The sequence below is a fragment of the Schistocerca piceifrons genome, chromosome X, assembly GCF_021461385.2.
Source record: "Schistocerca piceifrons isolate TAMUIC-IGC-003096 chromosome X, iqSchPice1.1, whole genome shotgun sequence".
Lineage (NCBI taxonomy): Eukaryota > Metazoa > Arthropoda > Insecta > Orthoptera > Acrididae > Schistocerca > Schistocerca piceifrons.
In genome coordinates this window covers 262,942,829-262,967,943 of record NC_060149.1, presented here as the reverse complement: position 1 = coordinate 262,967,943, position 25,115 = coordinate 262,942,829, and the positions used below count along the sequence as shown (strand labels likewise).

Here is a 25,115-nt window from a genome sequence, read left to right as displayed (position 1 = left end):
ATTGAATATTGACTATACTACACCGAATGGAGTGAAGTTTATTTTGAATGAAAAGACATTATCATTTCTATTTTTTTTTTTTTTTTTTTTTTCCAGGGGAGTTGAAAAACCCAGCTCGGAACATTCCTCAAGGAACCTTGTCTGCTGTTGGTTTTACTTTTATATGCTATATTGTGGTTTCATTACTCACAGCTGCTACCTGCAGTGGAAAATTATTGCAAAATAATTATTTATTCATGATGCCAATAAATTGGTGGCCACCATTTGTTGCCATTGGTATCATAACAGCTACATTTTCTGCAAGCTTAAGCAACCTTATTGGAACAAGTAGAGTGTTGGAGGCATTGGCAAAGGACAATGTCTTTGGTAAGTGACATCAATTATTTAGGTCACATATTTAATACATAATGGAGTGTCTATTTGAATGTGATAAATATAATTAATGGCTCATAGAAAAGATGTATCAATACTGCAACTATCATAGTTATGTTTGCTGCAGTGGGCAAGAACTGAAAAGAATCTATCTTTCTCTTTAAGGACCAAATGAAAAAAGTGAGAGAAGACTTATGAGAGAGTTATTTAAGAAATACACTAGCTACTCAAAACTCTGGATAAGATATGAGAGATCTGAGTGTGAGAAAATAATCAATGAATTTACAATAATAAATGAAAGCCAGGTGTATTAAACTTTCAGTCGAAATTATACAAATATGGCACACTTGAATTTGTAAGAAGTGTTCAGCGGTTAGTAAACTGGATTCGTATTTGGCAGGAGAGTGTTTCAACTCCCTGTCCTGTGTTCCTGATGTATGTTGTATTTAGTTTTGCTAAATCGCTTACAGCAAAAGGACGGGATGGTTCCTTTGAAAAGCCCATGGCCAATGTCCTCCTTCTTTCTGGTCTGTTCTGAGCTTTAGCTCAATCTCTAATAATGTAGTTATCAGTATGACCTTAACCCAAATCTTCCTCCTTTCAACTTACTTCACAACCATACTACAACAAAAGCCAATTTATGTGAAAAGTTAAAACTGTACTGTTCCAGGGATTAAAACTAGGATCCCTACCTTTTATGAGTCATGTTCTGCCAATGATGCCATCCAAACATGTAGTCCTGGACCAACTCAAATCTTCAGAATGTCATAGTCTCCAATTGTAACTTGTCACATTGATCATAATGGCAAAATTCTGCTTAAGGCAATAAAATAACTAATTTTTGAATATGAGTTGTTTTAAAGAATCCCCCAAAGTTATCAATATATGTAAAATTGTTTATTGCAGTAAATGTGTGTATATTTTTAGTTGATTCATAGTGACTGTGTTATCAAAACTTCAAATTGTCAATCTGATGGGCATGTTTTAGTATGGCAAATACCATGTGGTGATTGATTGCCAGAGTGTATGATTCCTGTTGTGAAATTTGGTAGAGGAGGGAACATGGCAGCTACCTATTCTTTGTGCTGTGGTATTGGTGCACCATAGCTATTTTTTCTTGAAACATGAATCCCAATATATAAAAGACAGCGGTGTAAAGCTCTCTGTTATCCATGTTGTGTCAACATTTTGGAACTACCCCTTATTAGTTTCAGCATTATGCAAAACATTGATTGTAATAATTGATTTGATCGAATGTGATAAAACTAAATCATGATACCTAATATCAAAACATTTTATCATATGTGGGTTATGTTGTCGCCTCTGTCAACAGCCAGGATAAACTGTTTCAAAATGGCAACAGCACTGATAGCTATATTGCAAGACCAGTGGAAGAAAATAACTGTAAGCTCCTACTGCAACTGAGGAAAGTACTCTGAAAGGTAGCGGCTCAGATTACATTCATTCAGAACACTAATGCAAGTAAAAGAAAGCAGAAGAATCAGAAAACAAATAATGGTACTAAAGGCAGAAGCTAATGTAAAGATCTAGTATGATTTATCTTTGAGTGCTAGTATTGATTCTCTCTCATTTACAACTTTATCATGTGGCTTATACAGTAAACAAATAATTGGAAAGGAAAGATCCACTAACCACGCATTTGCCTCTGTAACATGATCATCTGAAAAAATCCTAATTGTGTAATAAAGTACTCTTCACATTCCTTCTAATTATCATTTTTATCTTTCTTGCATTTTTATCTGCCGATTTCTGGAAGATACTTTTTTTCATCAGTTAGTGACTATGGCTTTTTGTACTGGTCTTTTGTGTATATGTGATTATATAAAAATTGTTATAATCTTTGTTTATGATAAGTTTATGATATTCGTTTGACCAGCTGTGCTTTAATTGCTAATTGACTTAATTTTATAGACACTGTTGTACCTAATAATATATATATATATATATAATCTGTGTGTGTGTGTGTGTGTGTGTGTGTGTGTGTGTGAGAGAGAGAGAGAGAGAGAGAGAGAGAGAGAGAGAGAGAGAGAGAGAGAGAGAGAGAGAGATTCTAGGAATTCACGTTAGCTAATGAATATTTAAAGATCATTTTGCTGAGAACCAATAAAATAAATGATTGTGACTGTAGAACATTTATTGTACTTTTTTTGTCGCCATATAGCTGCATAGATTATCCAGGAACTAATTATTGTATTTCATTGCTTTTTTGAATGTTTGTAGGTCGTCTGCTCTATTTCATAGTTCGAGGTTCTTGGAATGGAAATCCTGTTGTTGCTGTCCTGATGTCATGGTTCTTAGTTCAATTAGTGTTGTTAATTGGCTCACTCAACACAATTGCACAGATTAATTCCGTCCTGTTTCTTCTTTCATACTGTGCAACAAATCTGGCTTGTCTTGGTTTAGAACTTGCTGCAGCACCAAACTTCAGGTAAATTTGTACTTAATTTTTTTTTTCCCCTCAATTTCCTTAAGACAGTTGATAGTTACAATTTGTCTTTTATTCCAGTATTACAGCACAGCACATAAAGAAGTAATGATAATGCAATTTAGTTCATTCTTAGCAGTAAGCATACTTTCCAACTGCACTTAAACTTAAAATGAGGTAAAGCTTGCATGTATGAATTGTGTACAGTAGAGAATACCCAATTTAAAGCCTTGGAAAGAAGACTGAAATGAAAGACATGTTAAATTCCATATTTTATGGTGTCATAAACTTGCTACATTTTGTACAGTAGAAGGAGAGCAGTTCAATTTTAATTTGCAAGTCTTCTGATAGAAATTCATGTTGCAGTGCTCTTTCTTTCCGTCTTTGAAATTTCAGAGTTTTGAGTTTTCCAGCATGTATGTGTGTGTTCATTTAATGCGTATTACACTTTAGGGGCAGTAATACTTCCTTAGCAGTGAATGTGAAATGTAATATATTACAGCGATTATTAGTTGTTGTATCAGGATAATTAGTGTTGAAGAAAGATGTTCAAAGTACTGTGAGCTACGAGAGGTTGTACATAATTTTCAGAAATACATCTTTGATAATTGGAATCCTCACTCTATGGACCAAGTAGTAAAAGTGGATAATTTTTGTTACTCGTGAGAGGGTGAAGGATGTGGGTGAAGCATTTTTAGTGTTGCGTAAGAAATAAATAACAGATTAAGAATGGGAATGAGAAAGACTTGAATAATGTATAAAACTAAAATCCAAAAGTAGGTTAAAATTTCCACCTCTGAGAGATTGATAGGAGTTTGCTGGGGGGGATGAAAAGTGTCACACCTTGGGTCCCCTGCCCTGTGCTGAATAACTTCGTCAGACAAAGGTTAAGAGCCACAGGTTACTCACATTACGTTATCATTTTTAAGTAGGTGACTGACTCAACATTTTTTAAACAAACCTTTCACCACATCTCACATGTACGTGCATTATTGTTTCGTCAGATTTGTTTCTGAATTATACAAATGAGTACACTATTAGGTCTTATCAGTATGTATAAGCATACAAATGAAAATGCTACTGAAAATGCGTTTTAAAAATTACCCACTGTACTGATTTCCCTTGCTGCCACCTAGAATAAAATGAGGCTGACATGCAGGAAACAAAGAGCATGGGTTGGTTTCTCTCTGTCTTAAGTGTACTGCAAATTGAAGAGAGCATTCATGAGACACACTCTGCTTCTGTTGACAAAACATAAGCAGCAGTCATATTGCAATCTTTGCAGGTAGATGATAGTTTTCATTCTTTTGATTACTATAATCTGAGTGACAGTTTTGCTGCAGGATGATGTCTAGGTATTACTATCAATGTTTTGTGTTTCTTTTTACATGTTTTGAGGATAACAGCTTCTTTCATGTTAGTAATTGCTGAAACTGAACTTGGACAGCACAGACCTGCTGGTTTCATTTCTTCACAGTGTTTTGAACCTGCTTTGTCAGTCATTGTAAATGATTTCCTTGCTCAGTTTACTTTCTTGATTTGAAACTTTGATATTTGTAGGATAGGGAATTTCTCTGTGGATGTTCACATTTTCCTATCAGTGCAGTGTTTGAAATGTAGAAAGGCAAGATTACCCATTTCCTGTCATAGTACTCCTTTTAATTATTCTGTTCCTTATCATTCAGTTGGTGATACTTATATGGTATATAGATATTCCATGTATACACGAAATGATAAAGTTCGTATTTATGTAGTGTTGTATGTAGTCTCTTTACTCAATCAGAATTTTCTAACTGCTGATACTAATAATGTATATAGTTTTGTTTCAGACCTTTTTAATTAAGAGAAATTGATATGTGAAGTCATAACAACAACACATTATATGAAAATCACTGTGAGATAATCAGCAGATTTGAAAGGATTGGCACCATTCATTAGAAAGCCCTGATTTCATTCCTTCTGGTGACTTGTTTCATTTTTCCAAAAAAACTAACTATAGAAACTTAAATAATATTTGGAATTAAAGTTTGACTACACCCAAATTTACTTATGACATTTAAGCCATGATGCTTGTTAGATTTCGGGATTTGGCATTTTGTTGCCCTAATTTTTCGGAACCAGATAAAACACTTCATTTTTCATATATGCCCCTAATTAAGAATCTACACAAATTAGAAAAGTTTTGAGCATGACAACTTTACATGGAAGTAGGGAATTCTCTGCAGAGGAGTACAGCATGCTAATCAGATAGTACTATAAACTTTTATGCTTTTCTAACCTTTATTGTTGGAACTTATAGGTGATTTACGTTACTAAATTTTCACCCTGCAGTTTTATAAACTGATATATACTCACAGAGATCACAGAATATCAGTACACCAGAATAAATGACACGTCCCCTAACAGGCCTCCCCACACCCAAATCCTTACTCTGCACTTGACAATCAGTTAATCAGTTAACATATGGTCATTTTGCACAATAACATTATGTAGTTGCTGTATTGTTGAAGGTCATGACCTGGCTACACAGTCAACTTTGCAATAAAAATTAACACCCACTTGATTTGTACCAAGTAGTGAAGTGTATAAAATCCTGTGGGCCATATTCATAGAAGTAACCTCTATGTACGTAAAAAGTACAGGCTTATCAACCTTCACATTTGTACTATACAGTAATTTTTTGTGCCATGTATGAATGTAAACTATTTATGTGGTGTTATTTTTGATCAACTATGTTGTGAATGAACCAATAGGCTCCCTGTCATTAATTGCTGAACTTTGGTTAGTAGACAGTCAGTTGGAGTGTGTTGAGATTGAGCTACATGAATTATAGAGCAGTGTTCTATGTACATGGACTTCATAATGACAAAATTAAAGGAACTACTTATATGACCTACCACTCAGTGTGATTTTTGTTTCTAATTTTAAGATATGAGAGTACTGTATTTGATTGATAAATGATATATAGGTCATATAAACAATTGAAATGGTGCAGATTGTCAGTTTACAGGATATGTTAACATCATGTAACTACACTTAAAGATAAGGTGCCTTGATGTCCATGGACACCACATATTATTCTTACTGCTCACTTTTGTGCAGTCAATACTTTATTTGTAAGTGGTGTGTTACCCACAGAAAATTATTCCACAAGACATTCTTGAATGGAAATATCAAAATATGTCCGAAGCTTAATGCGTTTGTTTCCAAGATCAGCAATTATACAAAGAGCAAAAGCAGCTGAACTTAGTTTTTGAAAAGCTCAGTAATATATTTCTTACAGATCAAGATTTCATTAATATGTACACTCAAAAATTTGGAGCATTCTGCCATACTTACTGACTCTTATTCATGAGCTACATCAGTTGTTGATACGCTCTATTTGTTGTATGGAACTGAATAAGTGTGTTCTCCAAAATTTAGGGAGAGACCATTTTCTGAGATCCATTTAATAATTCTATGGAAAAAATTATTTACAATCTCTTCTGTTGCATTCTCTGTAATGGAATTCATTGTAACACTAGTATTGTCTGCAAAAAGGACCAATTCTGCTTGTTGAATGTGAAGTGGAAGGTCATTTACATATGCAAGGAATAGAAGTTAACTCAAAATTGAACCATGTGGGACTCCCTTTGCGATTTCTCCCCAGTCACGAGAATTTTCTACCCTTCAAACATTGTTTGAATTATTCAGCACAACTTTTTGCATTCTGTCAGTTAAGTTTGTACAAACTGGCTGTGTGTAAAGCCGTCAGTTCCATAAAAGTTGAATTTTTCTAAGAGAGGAATGTTACGTACACAGTCAAACTTCCTGGAAAGATAAAAAAAAAAAAAAAAACCGTATTCTGGTATTTTATGATTTGAGACTTGTACTATTTGACGAGTGAGTGTATAAACAGCATTCTCAGTCAGGCAACCCTTCTTCTTTCGAAACTGTGTTATGCTAAGTAAGTTGTTTCTACTTAAGTGTGAGACTACTCTTGAGTACATTATTTTTTTGAATATTTTAGAAAAAGATGTCAGTAAGAAAATGGGGTGATATTTGTTTGTCCTTCTTGTCACCTTTCTTTTGAAGAGATTTAACAACTCCATATTTAAACTTGTCTGCAAAAATTCCATGTGCAAGTGATGCATTACGTATATCATAGGACATTGCTTATTAAGTTGGAACAACTTTTCAGAACTTGATTTGAAATTCCGTTAACACTACATGAGCTTTTGTTTTTTAGAATTTTTATTATTCTATTAATTTTGGTGATAGATCTTGGTGCTAATTGTAGTTGCTTAAAGTTTTGTGGAATGACGTTTTTAATATATCCTCTTGCTTCTTCAACTGAACCATTTAATCCTCTTTTTGCTGCTACATTTAGAAACTAGAAAACTGAGTTGGAAAATTCGCTATTGAAATTATATTGATACATCCAAATAATGATTTTAGTTCATTTTTCCTGTCTGTATCTTTCAAGAAATCTACATTGAAATCTCTATAAACTACTATCTGTTTCTTCTGGTCTAACTGGTAGCTTAATAATACATCTAGATTTCTCATAAATAGCTAAAAGTTTCGTAGAGGGGATCAGTAGACCATTACAGTTATCAGAGAAGTATTTCATAGTAAAAACTCACATGTGCACACTTCTAGGTTCTGATCAAGACAGAAGCTATTTGTTTCAATATTTTTGACTTTGTGTCTAACTTTTACAAATGTTGTAACTCCTCCTCCTTCCATGTTAATGAGAATGATGCTGGTCTGTAATTCCTATTATTTAACTTCTCTATCCTTGTAGTTACATGGTGTTCAGAGAGGCACAGAATATCGATTGTTTCAGAATTTTACACATCTTATAGGCATGCAAGATGCTCATCTGTCTTGTTTTTCTACTCCCTAATGTTGTTGTGATGAAATAAATTAATTTTATTTTTCTGGAAACTATTACATATACTATGGTCCTGTTCTGGTATGAGAGTTATTGATACAGACTGATCATTGATTGGTAGTTTGCTAAGGAAAATAAATGTGCATATTAGTGAAACTGAAAACCCATGGTGTTTCATTCATTATTGTTGAATGTAGTGTCGAAAGTCCAAATGATTTCTCAGGTTGAGACTATGAACTTATGGTGATACTGAGGAAGAACAGGCTACAACCAAGTTGTTGTTGTTGTTGTTGTTGTTGTTGTGGTCTTCAGTCCTGAGACTGGTTTGATCCAGCTCTCCATGCTACTCTATCCTGTGCAAGCTTCTTCATCTCCCAGTACCTACTGCAACCTACATCCTTCTGAATCTGCTTGCTGTACTCATCTCTTGGTCTCCCTCAACAATTTTTACCCTTCACGCTGCCCTCCAATACTAAATTGGTGATCCCTTGATGCCTCAGAACATGTCCTACCAAATGATTCCTTCTTCTAGTCAAGTTGTGCCACAAACTCCTCTTCTCCCCAATCCTATTCAATACCTCCTCATTAGTTATATGATCTACCCATCTAATCTTCAGCATTCTTCTGTAGCACCACATTTCGAAAGCTTCTATTCTCTTCTTGTCCAAACTAGTTATCGTCCATGTTTCACTTCCATACATGGCTACACTCCATACAAATACTTTCGGAAATGACTTCCTGACACTTAAATCTATACTCGATGTTAACAAATTTCTCTTCTTCAGAAACGCTTTCCTTGCCATTGCCAGTCTACATTTTATATCCTCTCTACTTCGACCAACATCAGTTATTTTGCTCCCCAAATAGCAAAACTCCTTTACTACTTTAAGTGTCTCATTTCCTACTCTAATTCCCTCAGCATCACCCGACTTAATTAGACTACATTCCATTATCCTCGTTTTGCTTTTGATGATGTTCATCTTATACCCTCCTTTCATGACACTGTCCATTCCATTCAACTGCTCTTCCAAGTCCTTTGCTGTCTCTGACAGGTTTACAATGTCATCGGCAAACCTCAAAGTTTTTATTTCTTCTCCATGGATTTTAATACCTACTCCAAATTTTTCTTTTATTTCCTTCACTGCTTGCTCAATATACAGATTGAATAACATCGGGGATAGGCTACAACCTTGTCTCACTCCCTTCCCAACCACTGCTTCTCTTCCATGCCCCTCGACTCTTATAACTGCCATCTGGTTTCTGTACAAATTGTAAATAGCCCTTCGCTCCCTGTATTTTACCCCTTCCACCTTCAGAATTTGAAAGAGAGTATTCCAGTCAACATTGTCAAAAGCTTTCTCTAAGTCTACAAATGCTAGAAACGTAGGTTTGCCTTTCCTTAATCTAGCTTCTAAGATAAGTTGTAGGGTCAGTATTGCCTCACGTGTTCCAATATTTCTACGGAATCCAAACTGATCTTCCCTGAGGTCAGCTTCTACCAGTTTTTCCATTCGTCTGTAGAGAATACGCATTAGTATTTTGCATCCGTGGCTTATTAAACTGATAGTTCGGTAATTTTCACATCTGTCAGCACCTGCTTTCTTTGGGATTGGAATTATTATATTCTTCTTGAAGTCTGAGGGTATTTCACCTGTCTCATACATCTTGCTCAGCAGATGGTAGAGTTTTTTCAGGACTGGCTCTCCCAAGGCCGTCAGTAGTTCTAATGGAATGTTGTCTACTCCCGAGGCCTTGTTTCGACTCAGGTCTTTCAGTGCTCTGTCAAACTCTTCATGCAGTACTGTATCTCCCATTTCATCTTCATCTACATCCTCTTCCATTTCCATAATATTGTCCTCAAGTACATCGCCCTTGTATAAACCCTCTATATACTCCTTCCACCTTTCTGCCTTCCCTTCTTTGCTTAGAACTGGGTTGCCATCTGAGCTCTTGATATTCATACAAGTGGTTCTCTTTTCTCCAAAGGTCTCTTTAATTTTCCTGTAGGCAGTATCTATCTTACCCCTAGTGAGATAAGCCTCTACATCCTTACATTTGTCCTCTAGCCATCCCTGCTTAGCCATTTTGCACTTCCTGTCGATCTCATTTTTGAGACGTTTGTATTCCGTTTTGCCTGCTTCATTTACTGCATTTTTATATTTTCTCCTTTCATCAATTAAATTCAATATTTCTTCTGTTACCCAACGATTTCTACTAGCCCTCGTCTTTTTACCTACGTGATCCTCTGCTGCCTTCACTACTTCATTTCTCAAAGCTACCCATTCTTCTTCTACTGTATTTCTTTCCACCATTCCTGTCAATTGTTCCCTTATGCTCTCCCTGAAACTCTGTACAACCTCTGGTTAAGTTGTTTATCCAGGTCCCATCTCCTTAAATTCCCACCTTTTTGCAGTGTCTTCAGTTTTAGTCTACAGTTCATAACCAATAGATTGTGCTCAGAGTCCACATCTGCTACTGGAAATGTCTTACAATTTAAAACCTGGTTCCTAAATCTCTGTCTTACCATTGTATAATCTATCTGAAATCTGTCAGTATCTCCAGGCTTCTTCCATGTATACAACCTTCTTTTATGATTCTTGAACCAAGTGTTAGCTATGATTAAGTTCTGCTCTGTGCAAAATTCTATCAGGCAGCTTCCTCTTTCATTTTTTATCCCCAATCCATATTCACCTACCACGTTTCCTTCTCTCCCTTTTCTTCTACCGAATTCCAGTCGCCCATGACTATTAAATTTTCGTCTCCCTTCCACCTGAGTAATTTCTTTTATTTCATCATACATTTCGTCAATTTCTTACTGTAGTAGGCGTGGGCTTCGTGTCTATCTTGGCCACAATAATGCGTTCACTATGCTGTTTGTAGTAGCTTACTCGCACTCCCATTTTTTTATTCATTATTAAACCGACTCCTGCATTACCCCTATTTGCTTTTGTATTTATAACCCTGTATTTGCATGACCAAAAGTCTTATTCCTCCTGCCAGCGAACTTCACTAATTCCTACTATATGTAACTTTAACCTATCCATTTCCCTTTTTAAATTTTCTAATCTACCTGCTCGATTAAGGGATCTGACATTCCATGCTCCGATCCGTTGAACGCCAGTTTTCTTTCTCCTGATAACAACGTCCTCCGGAGATCCGAATGGGGGACTATTTTACCTTGATTTCAGCCGTTCGCAGTACCAGCACAGCAAGGCTGTTTTGGTTAGTGTTAAAAGGCCAGATCAGTCAATCATCCAGACTGCTTCCCCTGAAACTACTGAAAAGGCTGCTGCCCCTCTTCAGGAACCACACGTTTGTCTGGCCCCTCAACAGATCCCCTCAATTGTGGTTGCACCTACTGTACGGCTATCTGTATCGCTGAGACATGCAAGCCTCCCCACCAACGGCAAGGTCCATGGTTCTTGTTCTGGGGGGTGGGGGGGGGGTGGGTACAACCAAGTAAGTCCACTACAATGTTATGTTTTCATCCATGTTTTGAGGTAGTGCCAGTGAAAGTATTATTAAGAAAAACTGGTTGTAAATCTGTGGCAATCAGAACAACAGAGACTGTTAGCTACTCATGATGTTCACTGAATAATTGCTTGTGAAGCTAAGACAAGTGATTCATGTCTGCTGAGTGAGTTTTTCAATTTGCAGTTATGGTATGCTCAAGAAACAGATTTGCCATGCAAACATTCTTGCTGCAGCTAGTGTCATTGAGACTTGGCAACATCACAGTGTGTGTTTGACAACTCTTCGATCAATGGCTTTCTTCCTTGGGGGGCACAGTATTATCAAGCTAAAATCACTTTGTTTTCTTATCATTATATATTCTAAATGATTCTCACTTAAAATGTGACATTGAGGTAATAAATGTTTTTGAATCCAGATGGATCTTTCCGTGTATTAGCTACAACTGCTCTTGTATTTTACATTAGGTAAATTATTTGCCTTAGTCATCATTGTGGGAATGGGGAAGTGTTGGATGCAGCAGTGGCTCACTAGCTCAGTGGTAATGGGTATGCTGTGTGAAGTGCAGGCTGCATTAACTGTTGGTTCCAGTTGTGTTGGACACCTAGTATACTTTCTCAGCTTTTTACCTTTTTCCGCAGTGAGCTACAAACAGCTGTATCGAAAATCAGTAAGATCACCTCTTGATTATGTCTTCTCGCAACCTTGACTCATTACCCCACAAATGAAACAACACACACACACACACACACACACACACACACACACACACCTGTATTGAGGTCAAAAGTGTGTAATTTGTTTACTAATTTGTATAGTTTTGGGCAAGCTCTTTATTATAGATAGTTTTGTTTGATTAAGATAGACTTATGTCCTAAACTTGTCGTAATCAGTTGTAATTCATTTGTAAAGTGCATGTTTGTAGAGTTTTTCCCATTATCTTGTATAGAACATAGTACGTAAACATAAGAGCTAAATGACTCTCTCTCTCTCTCTCTCTCTCTCTCTCTCTCTCTCTCTCTCTCTCTCTCTCTGTAGGTGTTTATTCCATCATATAGGGTCCACTGTGTTTGTGATTTGAAAAATTTAAATTATTTTAACTTTGTGTTTGGATTCTTTTTCTGTCACCAGTTACCGTAACGGAGCCCGTCTGGTTAGCCATGTGGTCTAACGCACTGCTTTCCGGGCAGGAAGGTGTGCCGGTCCCCGGGGCAAATCCGCCCGGCGGATTAGTGTCGAGGTCCGGTGTGCCAGCCAGTCTGTGGATGGTTTTTAATGTGGTCTTCCATCTGCCTCAGTGAATGCTGGCAGGTTCCCCTTATTCCGCCTCAGTTACACTATGTTGGTGATTGCTGTGCAAACAATGTCTCCATGTATGCGTACTCCATAATTACTCTACCACGCAAACATTTGGGGTTACACTCGTCTGCTGTGAGAGGTTCCTGGCGGAGTCCACTGGGGGCTGAACTGCACAATAACCCTTGGCTTGTTTTGGGGCGGTGGTGGAGTGAGTGGACTGCTTCAGAATTTGTTCGATTACCATACCGTCATATTGTTTTTATTTATGATGGTTGGGCTGGTGATGTTATTAAGTGGTGGAATGATGGACTTATATATGGTTTTAAGAAGGTTTTATATCTGTATGGATTACCTGGTGTTGGGAAGTCTACTTTGGTTGAGAATCTAATTAATTATTCAGATATTTCAGAATATGTGTTTTGTCCAACACCAGGTGATTATGCATTTCAGAATTTGTTCGATTACCGTACCGTCATATTGTTTGAGGAATTTGATTGGAAACGTTGGTCAGAATATTCATCTGAACTTAAACGTTTATTTGAAGGAAAACCATTTGCTATAAATGTTAAATTTCAAGATCAGAGGATTATTAAATTTCGTGGTCCCATTATATGTGTTTCTAACGCATATGAGATAACTGACGCCGCGTTTGATAGACGTCTGTTGTGGGGTTGTGAACCACTGAGGGCTACAGCAAGGACAAAGCCTCTCCATCATTTCTGGGTCCCCAGTTTCATACAATACAATACAATACAATACAATACAATACAGTACAAGACAATACCCTAATGGAGGGATCACATTTGCGCATCTGTCAATGAATACCTAAATTTGTTCTTTGTATGATCATATTTTAACTGTTTATGTATCATATCTTCTGAGGCAGAAGTTCATGACCAGCCCAGCAATTTCCTAAGTGAGTCTGGGACACTAATTAAAAACCACTGCCACACTAGTTTTTGTACCAGACCAATGGCTGTTAATTTGCTTCACAGATTTGATACAGGTCTGGCTCATCTCCCTGTCCTGCAAGCTAATGGACTGTGGTTTAAGCTGTACCAGCAGGTCACATGATATAAACTGATCATTAACAATATATTCTGCCACATCATATTAAGTAGTTTGACCAAGGTTTGATATTTGAATTCTGCAACTTGCATGCCAATAAGCCCACCAAAACACAACGAACTACCTTCCTTTTTACGTCTTATTTCTTTTATCCTCCTTTTTCTGAAGGAAAATTTTAACTTTGATGTCAGTTTATGTTCTTAAATATTCCTCGCGTAATCTGTTGCATTTGTGGTTGTCACACCTCTGTTGTTACAGCATGGTCTTCACTTGGTTTATTGAAGATATTTCACATGGAAACACACACAACAGTAGCAAATAATTTTATGCTTTCCAAACTGAGTACAGTAACATGCACTGTAGATCATAGGTGCAAGTGCGATGCATGACAATTACCTGAGTGGATCCCCCATCGCTGTCAGGTGGCTGGTGACCAGCATCCACTGCATTGAGGGCGAGCTTTTCAGCAGAAAGCGTTCAGAGTTGGACATATAGCCATGGAGTCCTTCAGAAAAAGTTTTTGAAACCTTTTACTGTTACTGGTAGGTCAGAAAGTAGTGAAAAAAAGTAAATTTGTGGTTTCATTCGACCGATACTTTAAGGTCACAGATGAAATGCTGTTTAAAATATCAAGGAGGATAAGCTCAAACTTGTGATGTTGTATTTGCACTGCATGTTGTTTATTACTAGACCGAAGCAGAGACAGCACCAGAACAGCTCAAGCGGAAGACAAAATTTTCTTCAGAAATGCCAATACTGTACAATGTTGCCAGTGCCTGCAAATGGCGAGACATATAATTATGAGGGGCAGCTTAGTTTATTGCTGCTTAAAGTGAATGACTAGGAATTATACTGTGTGCCAGCTAGCCACTGGCCAGTTTTTATGTCAAAGACTGTACATTTTATTCAAAAAGAGCTATCAAGCGCTACCACCCTTTGTATATTTGTTGTTTTTAATATCTTGGTGTTATTGACAGTGATTAAAGTATTTACTCCAATCTAATTGGTGAATTAAAATTGCTGGATGTAGAATAGTGTATGTAATTGTGGACTGGATACTTGTGGTATGTATTTTCAGTTGTTATTGTTGTTAATATTTTTCAGCTGTTAGTTTCACTGTCTTGCACGAAATATTAATAAAGAAAAGCATTTGTAACAACAATATTGAGTCCAATAAGATTATCATTGTTAGAGAAGAAAGACAAACATGTTTTTGTGTTTTTTTTTGTTACAGACCTTCCTTCAAGTACTTCACATGGCATACTGCTATGTTTGGTCTAATTGGAACTATGGTTATGATGTTCGTGATAGATACTATTTATGCATCATGCAGCATTATCTTGTGTTTGCTGCTAGTTACAGCACTACATTTGTTTTCCCCATCTCGTGGTTCTAGATGGGGATCTATAACACAAGCTCTTATATTCCATCAGGTTTGTGAACACCAAACATACTTTCTGTATTATCCCAGTGTACATAAGCATAGAGTGAAACGAATGACATGATTGTCCATATCACAGATAAGTATAGTTCTAACCATGTTAGAGACTTATGTCTTAAAATCCATAGTTCTCGTTACATTTTTATTTCTCTTCTAAATGAAACACTTACAATCTCGTAACAGCAGAAGATGATAGTGAAATTAATTTTTTTTGCCTGTCACTTATGATTCGAAGACTACGTGAAATACTGACATTACAGAGGTGAGAGAAGAGAAAAAAGAATAGTAGTGTAGATAGGAGAGTGCTGGAACACACATCTAGAACAAAGCTCTATTAAACATTTAAGATGTGGAAATATTCTGCACATATACAGCAGAAAAAAGAAAAGCATTCTACTTGTGTGGAGGAGTTACTGTGGAATTACGCTGCAGAATTTGACAATCAGTTATAAAGTTGTTGTTATAAGACCAAGTCTGGTGCCAGATTTACATAAGTGAACTTGTAGATGACCAACAACTGACTATCATTGTGGTATATTTTTATAATAGAATGACGTGCGAGAAGCATTTTAAACTTAAGAACCATATTAAGAAATAACCATGTAACCAAGAAGAGACAAATGAAAGTATGAAGGTTGTTACAATGGAACAGCATTGTTTGCTGTTTAAGAAAAAGTAATTAATACTATATCACTGCTTTCAGCTCTGTTCAGATGTTCTAGACAGCTGTTTGAAAGTAATGGGCAGAACGAATAAAGTGATAAAGACTGACTGAAGTTACTAGTTGACTTTGTTCATTAAAATTGCACAAATGCTACTATTGCTGCACGTGTAAAAGTAGGTAGTACTAAACTGCTTAAAAATGTGCTCATTTGCAATACTTGGTTTGTATTGGAATAACATGTGTGTACAAATAATGTCTAAAGAAGTCATGAAGCTATAATGAGTGTAGGTTGTGGTCAGCTCTTAAAAGACCAATAATTCTGTCTTTCATGTGCTGGATTTAGACACTCATGTTTAGTTGTCAGATGTGTCATTGATGTGACCACACACAAGTAAATATTCATGGATAACACAACCAAATAATTGACTCTGTAACTGAAACACATTCATGCAGGTGGATTTCCATACAAGGAAATCTAACACATTGAAATGTTCCTTTCCTTTGTAAGGTTGGAGAAGAGATTTCAGATACCATCATCTATGTGGTGTGTGTGTGTGTGTGTGTGTGTGTAACTATGTTACATTGACACACAACCAACACACTATGTTACATTGACATACAACCAACACACACACACACACACACACACACACACACACACACACACTCACTCACTCTTACTTTCACTCACTTTTTTGTTGTACGTATAATTTTTACTTATGTTATAAGATCTTAAATTTATTATTTACCTTCGTTTTGTCATATTTGTGCATGATTGCAACAATATTAACCTTGTAGTACTCTTTTGCTGCTTAGAAAACCCAATAGATTTGACCACTAGATATCATTTTACACAAGTCTACTGCCAAAACTTCTCACACAGTTGGGCTAAACCCAATATAGTCCTTTCAGATGCTCACTCCGCATTAGCTGCCCATGAAAATAATTGTCACAGCAATTTTGTTTCATAGCAACTTCGTGGCCACTCAGTGCTCTCGAATTGCAATTCCACTTCTGTTTTTGTACCACAACCATAATTTTCAAAACCCACTAAACCACTAAGATACTATTGTCACTGTTCCATGCCTTGAGGGTGCACAAGAAACTCGCAAAATAGTTCTGTGTAGATCATTTTTCAACTCCTTCCAAAATACATACCAACATGACAGCAAGAAATAGTTGCTCAATCCAGCTTTTCGGTCAGTGTGTGTTTAGGAAGAAGCCAACCCAGTTTTTCCCCCCAGTTCAAAGTATGAGCATTGGAAACATACCTGAACCCAACAATTACAAACTTTGGGAATCTGCAGCTTATAAGTTAATTGTTGCCAATAAAGGGAGCATCTCATTTAGAGAGACTCCAGTCACATATTCTAGAAATGTAGCAGATGCCCCCCCCCCCCCCCCCCCCGCCCCCCTCCCATCATTTCAGTGATGCAAAAATTCCATGCACATGAAACTTCCTAGCAGATTAAAACTGTGTGCCAGACTGAGACTCAAACTCGGGACCTTTGCCTTTAGCAGGAAAGCACTCTACCACTGAGCTACCCAAGCATGACTCTCACCCTGTCCTCACAGCCTTACATCTGCCACTACCTCTCAGTGGTAGAGCACTTGCCCACAAAATGCAAAGGTCCCGAGTTTGAGTCTTGGTCCGGCACACAGTTTTAATCTGCTAGGAAGTTTCATGTCAGTGCACACTCCGCTGCAGAGTGAAAATCTCATTCTGATTTCACACAAGGTATGGTGGTCTGTCACGTTGTCTCCAAGAGGGCGGCGGCAGCTTCTGTACCCTATAGCGAGGGGGTGATTGTGGATTGTATTGCTGCTCATCAATTATTATTGTCAAGCATCATACTGCTAAGTGATTTGCCACACTATGACCCATATGTCCACTGTTGTAAGCTGTGGTACTCAGTGGCAATCCCTGTTACCAAAAACATTGCTGCTTTTAGCAGTGGCAGTTTTCCTTGAATTAGGGACTCATGGTACGCCAATGACAGAGATACAGTGTCCCATGTGTCAAGAACCCACTGTCTGGCCATGTTAAAATGCACTAATGTCACAAATTTTGCTCAGCCTCTGTGTAAATGTTATGCCAGTACTTAGCATTGATTGTTGAGTTAGAAGCCTCCATATTGAGAACTCCCTATTTTTAGACAGAAGCTGGAACTACATGAATACAAAAGCAGGATTACAGTGTATCAGAGGTTGAATGGTAACTAATTGAGGGTATCCTGGTTGATGCCTACTTTTATTATGTTAAACAACTTGCTGCATTGTGTAATTTTACTTAACTGTTCATTAGCAAGTTAGAAACAAGTGAAGTCACAGAGATTTGAACAGTGTGTGACACACACACATTGTTAAATTTTTTTATTCCAGTCTTTTATGACAATGTCAATTCTTTTGACGATGACCGGTTTCAGTCAGTAATGACCATCCTCAGATCTACAATATAAAAATATACACACCTAGTGAGCAGTGTGTCTTGCAACACAATACAGCATTATGTATCACAATATACTATCATACAACCAGGGAAACGTACAGATAAAATACGGTAAAAGGTACCTTTTCTACACATGTCCTAAAGTGATAAGGCCTTAATAGCATTGTTAAAACATATACTCAGCACAGCATCGTCACATAGATCTAAAATAAGGTGTAGAATAGGCCACTTAGTCCACATAGTCATTTTTGCAACTGGCTACTGAAGTGAAGTAGCTACGAGAAATATGTTTTCCTACATTCTACATAGATGTCACTACTGTGGGCTTAGATGTAATCATCATTTACATAAGAAACATAATCTGATAAAAACACATTAGGTCAAATACATGTAGCAGACTTTTAAATATTGATAACTATTATAGAAACCAATTGTGATACAGTAAAAGATGAATACAATTACCCATATAAAATTATTAAAAGGAAATATATAAAGATAATAGGCCTGATACTTTTATGGTGAATTTACAGTTGAAAATTAATATATGTGATACATTGCCTATAGCCACCTATAAATTACCAATGAAACATAAAATGTCTGTATGACATCTGAAGACAGACAGATTAATGATCAGCGCCCTCTGTTGGGTTGGTCGCCAGGACGTTATTTAGGCGTGCAACGATCATAAGAACTTAACCACTAGAGGGCTTTACATACATCATGATATGTCTCCCACAGAAAATGTTTAATCAACATATTAACAGTGAATAAATAAAATTATCAGGTCTGGTCATACAATCCATGAATAGATAGGACATAATCAGTTACACAATTAGAGCGACGAATGTATGGAAGTAAGGCAAATGCCTACTGTTCTCAACATAAACCATTAAGCAAGGCTAGGTATAAATATGCGAGGCATTATTTGGTTATTGTAGTACATTATCAAACAAAGCAAAGTAGGCGTTGGGCACAAAATCGTTTTGCCCATTGAGTACCCTAGTGGGCTCATACTTTTTGGCCTTGTAAATCTCCAACTCCTCCAACAAGTCAAAAGCGCGACCTTTCTCTGCCCTGTATAGAATATGTATACAACTCTCAATATTGCTTACAGTGTGGCAGGTTTTTGCCAGATGCATTCCCAATGCAGTTTTGTTATGTGCCTGCAAATGCTCCCTGAATCTTATTTTAAAAGAACAGCCAGTCTGGCCGATATAAAATTTGTTGTAACTACTACAAAGGATCTTGTAAACCCCAGATCCATCCAATTTATCAGAATCATTACTCAAACTATGTTTTACACAGAGTTTCAGAGTATTGTTAACTTAAAAATCTCATCTAACCTTAGATTTACTCATACACTTTTCTATTTGTTGGGACATTTTTCCATAAAATTTCATTGGAATAGTTTTCAGGTTTTCTTTATTATTTCTTTTTTCTTGATGATTGTGGGTCTGCCTATTTACTTTCTGTGTTTTTTTTTTTTTTTCCTCCTATTGTGCGGGCACATAACATCATTTGCCGAGAAACCGTTGGCTACTGCAATTTGCTGTAATATACTAAATTCTTGGCGTATTTCATTGTCGGCTAATGGTAATCGAAAAAGTTGGTGGATCATAGAGGTGAAAAAGGCCCTTTTATATCGCGGCGGATGGCATGAACTGGCTCCAATAATAGTATCTGTACATGTAAGCTTTCTGAAAATTGAAAATTTATGTCTGGTAACAACCTTCTTAATGGTGAGGTCTAAATAGTTAATGGAGCTCGCTTCTTCTATTTCTGTAGTAAACACTATTTTTTGCTGCATGCTGCCTATGGCTTGAGCAAATGCGGTAACTTCATTCTCGTCCCCCTCTAACAGTAACAAGATGTCGTCGACATAACGTTTATAATATATAGTCTTGTCTGTCAGTCGTGGAAACATAACAAAGAACTTACATTCTAAGTTATTCATGAAAATGTCTGCTAATGTACCAGCCAAACTGTTACCCATCAAAATACCATCTTTTTGTTGATATATTTTGCCATTGAAGATAAAATAGTTATAAGTTAATGCATATTCTAAAAGTTCTATTAATTCTGTGTATTCTGCAGTATTAATCTTGTTATGATATAGTAGATTACGTTTAATGATCTGAATTGTTTCCTTTATTGGGACACTACTGTAGATGTTTTTTACATCTAGTGAAGCTAGTGTCACAGTATTTGGAATATATATAAATAACTGTTTTTCACCTCAAAATTGGTAGAGAAAGTGTACACTGCTTTAAGTTTGTTGTTAAGAAACTTATTTAGTTTAGAACATGGTGATGACAAATTATTAACAATTGGACGGACTGGGTTTCCCTTCTTATGTACCTTAACGTGCGATCTCAGTTGGGGGACCTTAGGATTCATCATGTTTAGCTATTTCTTTTCGTAATTGTTAAGCAGACATTGGGAGCTCTCTATGTTTTTCCATAGATCTATCTGGAACTTCTGCGTTGGGGCCCTGTGAACTTCTATTATCTCATTTTCAAAGAAGAATTCCTCCGTTTTCTTAATATAGTCCCCTTCATATATAAGGATTGCAGTATCGCCCTTGTCTGCGTGAATAACCATTGCCTTCTCTTTTTCTGACTTTGTATTATGATTTTTTAGGATACGATTCTCATGATTGATGGCATTAGAAGAGTTACACTGGCTGGATACAGCTTTATTAACTTTAACGGCTGTGTCCACAACTTCTAGTTTCATTATCTTAGCTGCTTCACACGCCATTTTAGTTTCGACTATGACTCTTGTAATGGTTCAATTATTAGGATTTGGAGTAATGTTATATTGTAAACCTTTATTCAACAGAGTATTTTCATCCCCATTCAATTCGATATTTATCAAGTTAGCTACTCTATCATAAAAGCGATGTTGTCCAACACCCTCCCTACTTTATTCAACATTAGCCTTCTGACGCTTTAGCAGTACACCTAACTTTTTGTTAGGCCTCTTTTCTATTCTTTCTACATTAATCCTTACTCTGTTAGAAATTTCTTGCCAAACGAATTGAAACTGAGTACTAGACAGTTCATTACTTAATTGCAAATGTAAATCGGAAGCTTCTGTACTTAGCAACTCTTTATGTTTATACGATTCACGTAATTGGGCCCTAATCCAGTTCCTCTCACTTTTGGCTTTAATTAACAAGGGGAGGGCTGACCATTGTTTAATGTTCACTTTCGCATATTTCGGTGTGACACCTACTGCAAGACACTGCTTATTGAATATAATATTCATTACCACAGTACTGATTTTCTCCTTCAGTTTACAGAGCCTTTTGACTCTGTCACGAGCCAGACATGGCACTAGTTTCACCAGTTGTGACATAGTCGTGTATATGAGCAGTGATCTAATATTGTCAAATGTTTTTTATTCCAGTCTATGATCACAATATCAATTCTTTTGACAATGACCGGTTTCAGCCAGTAATGGCCATCCTCAGAATCACAATATAAAAATATATACACCTGGTGAGCAGTGTGTCTTTCAACACAATACAGCATTATGTATCGCAATATACTATCATAAACCAGCGAAATGTTGGAGGAGTTGGAGATTTACAAGGCCAAAAAGCATGAGCCTACTAGGGTACTCAATGGACAAAGCGATTTTGTGCCCAGTGCCTACTTTGCTTTGTTTGATAATGTACTACAATAACCAAATAATGCCTCACATATTTATACCTAGCCTTGCTTGATGATTGTTGAGAACAGTAGGCATTTGCTTACTTCCATACATTCGTCGCTCTAATTGTGTAACTGATTATGTCCTACCTATTCATGGATTGTATGACCAGACCAGATAATTTTATTTATTCACTGTTAATATGTTGTTCAAACATTTTCTGTGGGAGACACATCACAATGTATGTAAAGCCCTCTAGTGGTTAAGTTCTTACAATCGGTGCGCACCTACATAATGTCCTGGCGACCGACCCAACAGAGGGTGCTGATCATTAATCTGTCTTTTATTCAGCTGTCATATATACTTTTTATCTTTCATAGGTAATTTATAGGTTGCTACAGGCAATGTATTACATATGTCAATTTTTGACTGTAAATTCACCAGAAAAGTATCAGGCCTATTATCTTTACATATTTCCTTTTTAATAATTTTATATGTGTAACTATATTCATCTTTTACTGTGTCACAATTGGTTTCTATAATAGTTATCAATATTAAAAGTCTGCTACATGTATTTGACCTAATGTGTTTTTATCAGATTATGTTTCTTATGTAAATGATGATTACATCTAAGCCCACAGTAGCGACATCTATGTAGAATGTAGGAAAACATATTTCTAGTAGCTACTTCACTTCAGTAGCCAGTTGCAAAAATGACTATGTGGACTAAGTGGCCTATTCTACACCTTATTTTAGATCTATGTGACGATGCTGTGCTGAGTATATGTTTTAACAATGCTATTAAGGCCTTATCACTTTAGGACATGTGTAGAAAAGGTACCTTTTACCGTATTTTATCTGTACGTTTCCCTGGTTGTATGATAGTATATTGTGATACATAATGCTGTATTGTGTTGCAAGACACACTGCTCACTAGGTGTGTATATTTTTATATTGTAAATCTGAGGATAGTCATTACTGACTGAATCCGGTCATCGTCAAAAGAATTGATGTTGTGATCAAAGACTGGAATAAAAAAACATTTGACAGTATTGGATCACTGAGTCACAGCTGATGGAGACACATTGTTGTAAATACAATATGAATCCTATGAATTCCAGCAAATCTATGTTGAAACATCTTATTTTACACTACAGGACACTTTGAAATTAGTGTTCAGAAGAAAAGTTATGTTGCATCAGTAATATGTTGCATTAGTAATCTGTTTTTCAGAATACTGAAGAATAAGTTCTGTGATCTGTTTTACATTGTTGCTACCACATATTACAATGAATGAAAGTAGCAGTTATGAGTATCTGAAAGTCTCTTGTTATTTAGTATGATTACTCTAGAATCTTTATTGTGTAACAGTGAAAGTACATAAACAGAATTGAAGTTGTCTGTGAACTGCTATTACAACTTACCTTGTTTTTCTGGAAGCACTTGATGCCATATTAAATTGTTTATTTGCTGTTCATAAGAAGGTAAATGCATGCCATGCCAAGTAAAATGGTGAGGTGTTCAAACTAACCATTAGGTATATGACTGTTTTATTTTCTTATTTATAGTTGCGTATATGCGTGTTCTTTTTGTGGTTTACACATCCATTGTGCTTTCATCCTTATATGTAAAAATACTATTTTATGGTATGGAATAAATACTATTTATGTCTCTCTAGTATAATTGAAGTTGCTGTCTTTTGACGTGCTCATTCACAGTTTATGGTTACGGCAGCGTGGTAATAGTTTGAGCCAATACATTCGGAAGGAATATTTAAAGAATGTAAAAGAAAATATTTTTAGAAATATCTTTTGTAGTTTTTTGTAAAGCACATTTTTATATTAATGAAATGTATAATTTTATTTAAACTTTCAGTATGTAAAAAGTGTACCATTTAGTTTATCTGTTTGGTGTAAAGCTGATAGGTAACATCCAACAGACCTTCATAAATGGCAGAATTTCCAACATTTGTTATAGGTGCGCAAATATTTGTTGTTGCTGGATTCGAGAAAGGACCATGTAAAATTCTGGCGACCACAGATGTTACTTTTAGTAAGTAATCCAAGAACATCTTGTCCATTGATTCACTTTGTGAATGATTTGAAGAAAAGTGGCCTGTATGTTTTGGGCCATGTTAAAATTGGAGATTTCCGTGACCATGATCGTGATGTCACTGCTTATGAATACACACATTGGCTGGAATTAGTTGACCATTTGAAGGTAAGTTACTAATGTGACTATTTGGTTTACTACATTTATTCATATATTAAGTATAATGAAAGTTTATTAGGGCATTGTTTTCAGTAAGCAAACTCTGTCACCACCTGAGGAGATTTCTTCTTCTTCTTCTTCTTCTTCTTCTTCTTCTTCTTCTTGCGTTACGGCCTTTGTAGGACCATGGGTAGCCCCTTCGTGGACTGCGTTTTCCTCTTCTTCTCCCAGAACCTTTTCATTCTTTCTCTTCTTCTCTCGCGCTCTTCTTCCGAGGTCTTCAGTGTCCTTTTCTCCTGTCGGTTCCACTGGTGACACTCTAATATTTTCCTGTATTCTTCTCTGTCGTTGATCTCCGGCATATTGGTCGGCGCATATTTGTCCCTCCAATTTTCCTTTCCTTCGACCTTGATCCTCAATTCCAACCAGTCCTTCCGAAGTTCAACAACCCACTTGGTTCCTGTCTTTCCCCTTGTCCTCCCTGTTGTTTCCTACACTCTTTTCATCATTCTGTCCATACTCATCCTAATTACATGTCCAGCAAACCTTGCCCTTTTAAGTCTGATTTTCCCGAATAGTGTTCTCATGTTCTGGTACAGTTCTTCCCTAGGTCTTCGCAACCATCTCCCTCCACCTCTTTTGGGACCTAGTATTTTTCTCTCTTTTTTCTGTCTAGTTGTTCTGCCCCGTTTCTTCCTAGTGTCATCATCTCAGCAGCATATAATACTGCATTCCTCACCGTTGCATTGTAGTGGCTTATCTTTGCCTCTGTGTATATATTCTTTTTATTGTATATCTCTCTTGCCATACAGATGGCTGACCTCAATTCTTTATCCTCTCTGTTATTCCCTCCTTGATCCTTTTCCTTCCTGTTATAAATTCTCCCAGGTATTTAAATTTGTTCACCATTTGCACAGTGCCTTCCGGTATTTCCCAGTCTGCAGTGGTATTTAATGTCGTCTTGTTATAGGCGACCCTCAGTCCTTTATGGCTACCTTACTTAAGTTGTCGAGTTGTATCTTTGTGTCTTCTTCCATCTCACTTACTATTGCTATGTCGTCTGCAGAGCCTAGGCAGTCCACTTGAGCCATGTTGTCCTTTATGTCCTCCACATGGGTCTTTGGTATTCCCATTTCCTCGTTTATTGCTCTCCACTACCTG

General features: G+C 36.6%; 1 protein-coding gene across 1 annotated transcript in view; it reads left to right on the top strand.

Moving 5' to 3' along the window:
* Nucleotides 1-25,115, top strand: part of LOC124721629 (solute carrier family 12 member 9) — a 132,557-nt gene that overhangs the window by 59,369 nt on the left and 48,073 nt on the right. The window contains exons 6-9 of the mRNA XM_047246690.1: nucleotides 97-366; nucleotides 2,614-2,821; nucleotides 14,767-14,965; nucleotides 23,721-23,963. Of these exons, the coding sequence (XP_047102646.1) occupies nucleotides 97-366; nucleotides 2,614-2,821; nucleotides 14,767-14,965; nucleotides 23,721-23,963 (920 nt within the window). The remainder of the gene's footprint in view (nucleotides 1-96; nucleotides 367-2,613; nucleotides 2,822-14,766; nucleotides 14,966-23,720; nucleotides 23,964-25,115) is intronic.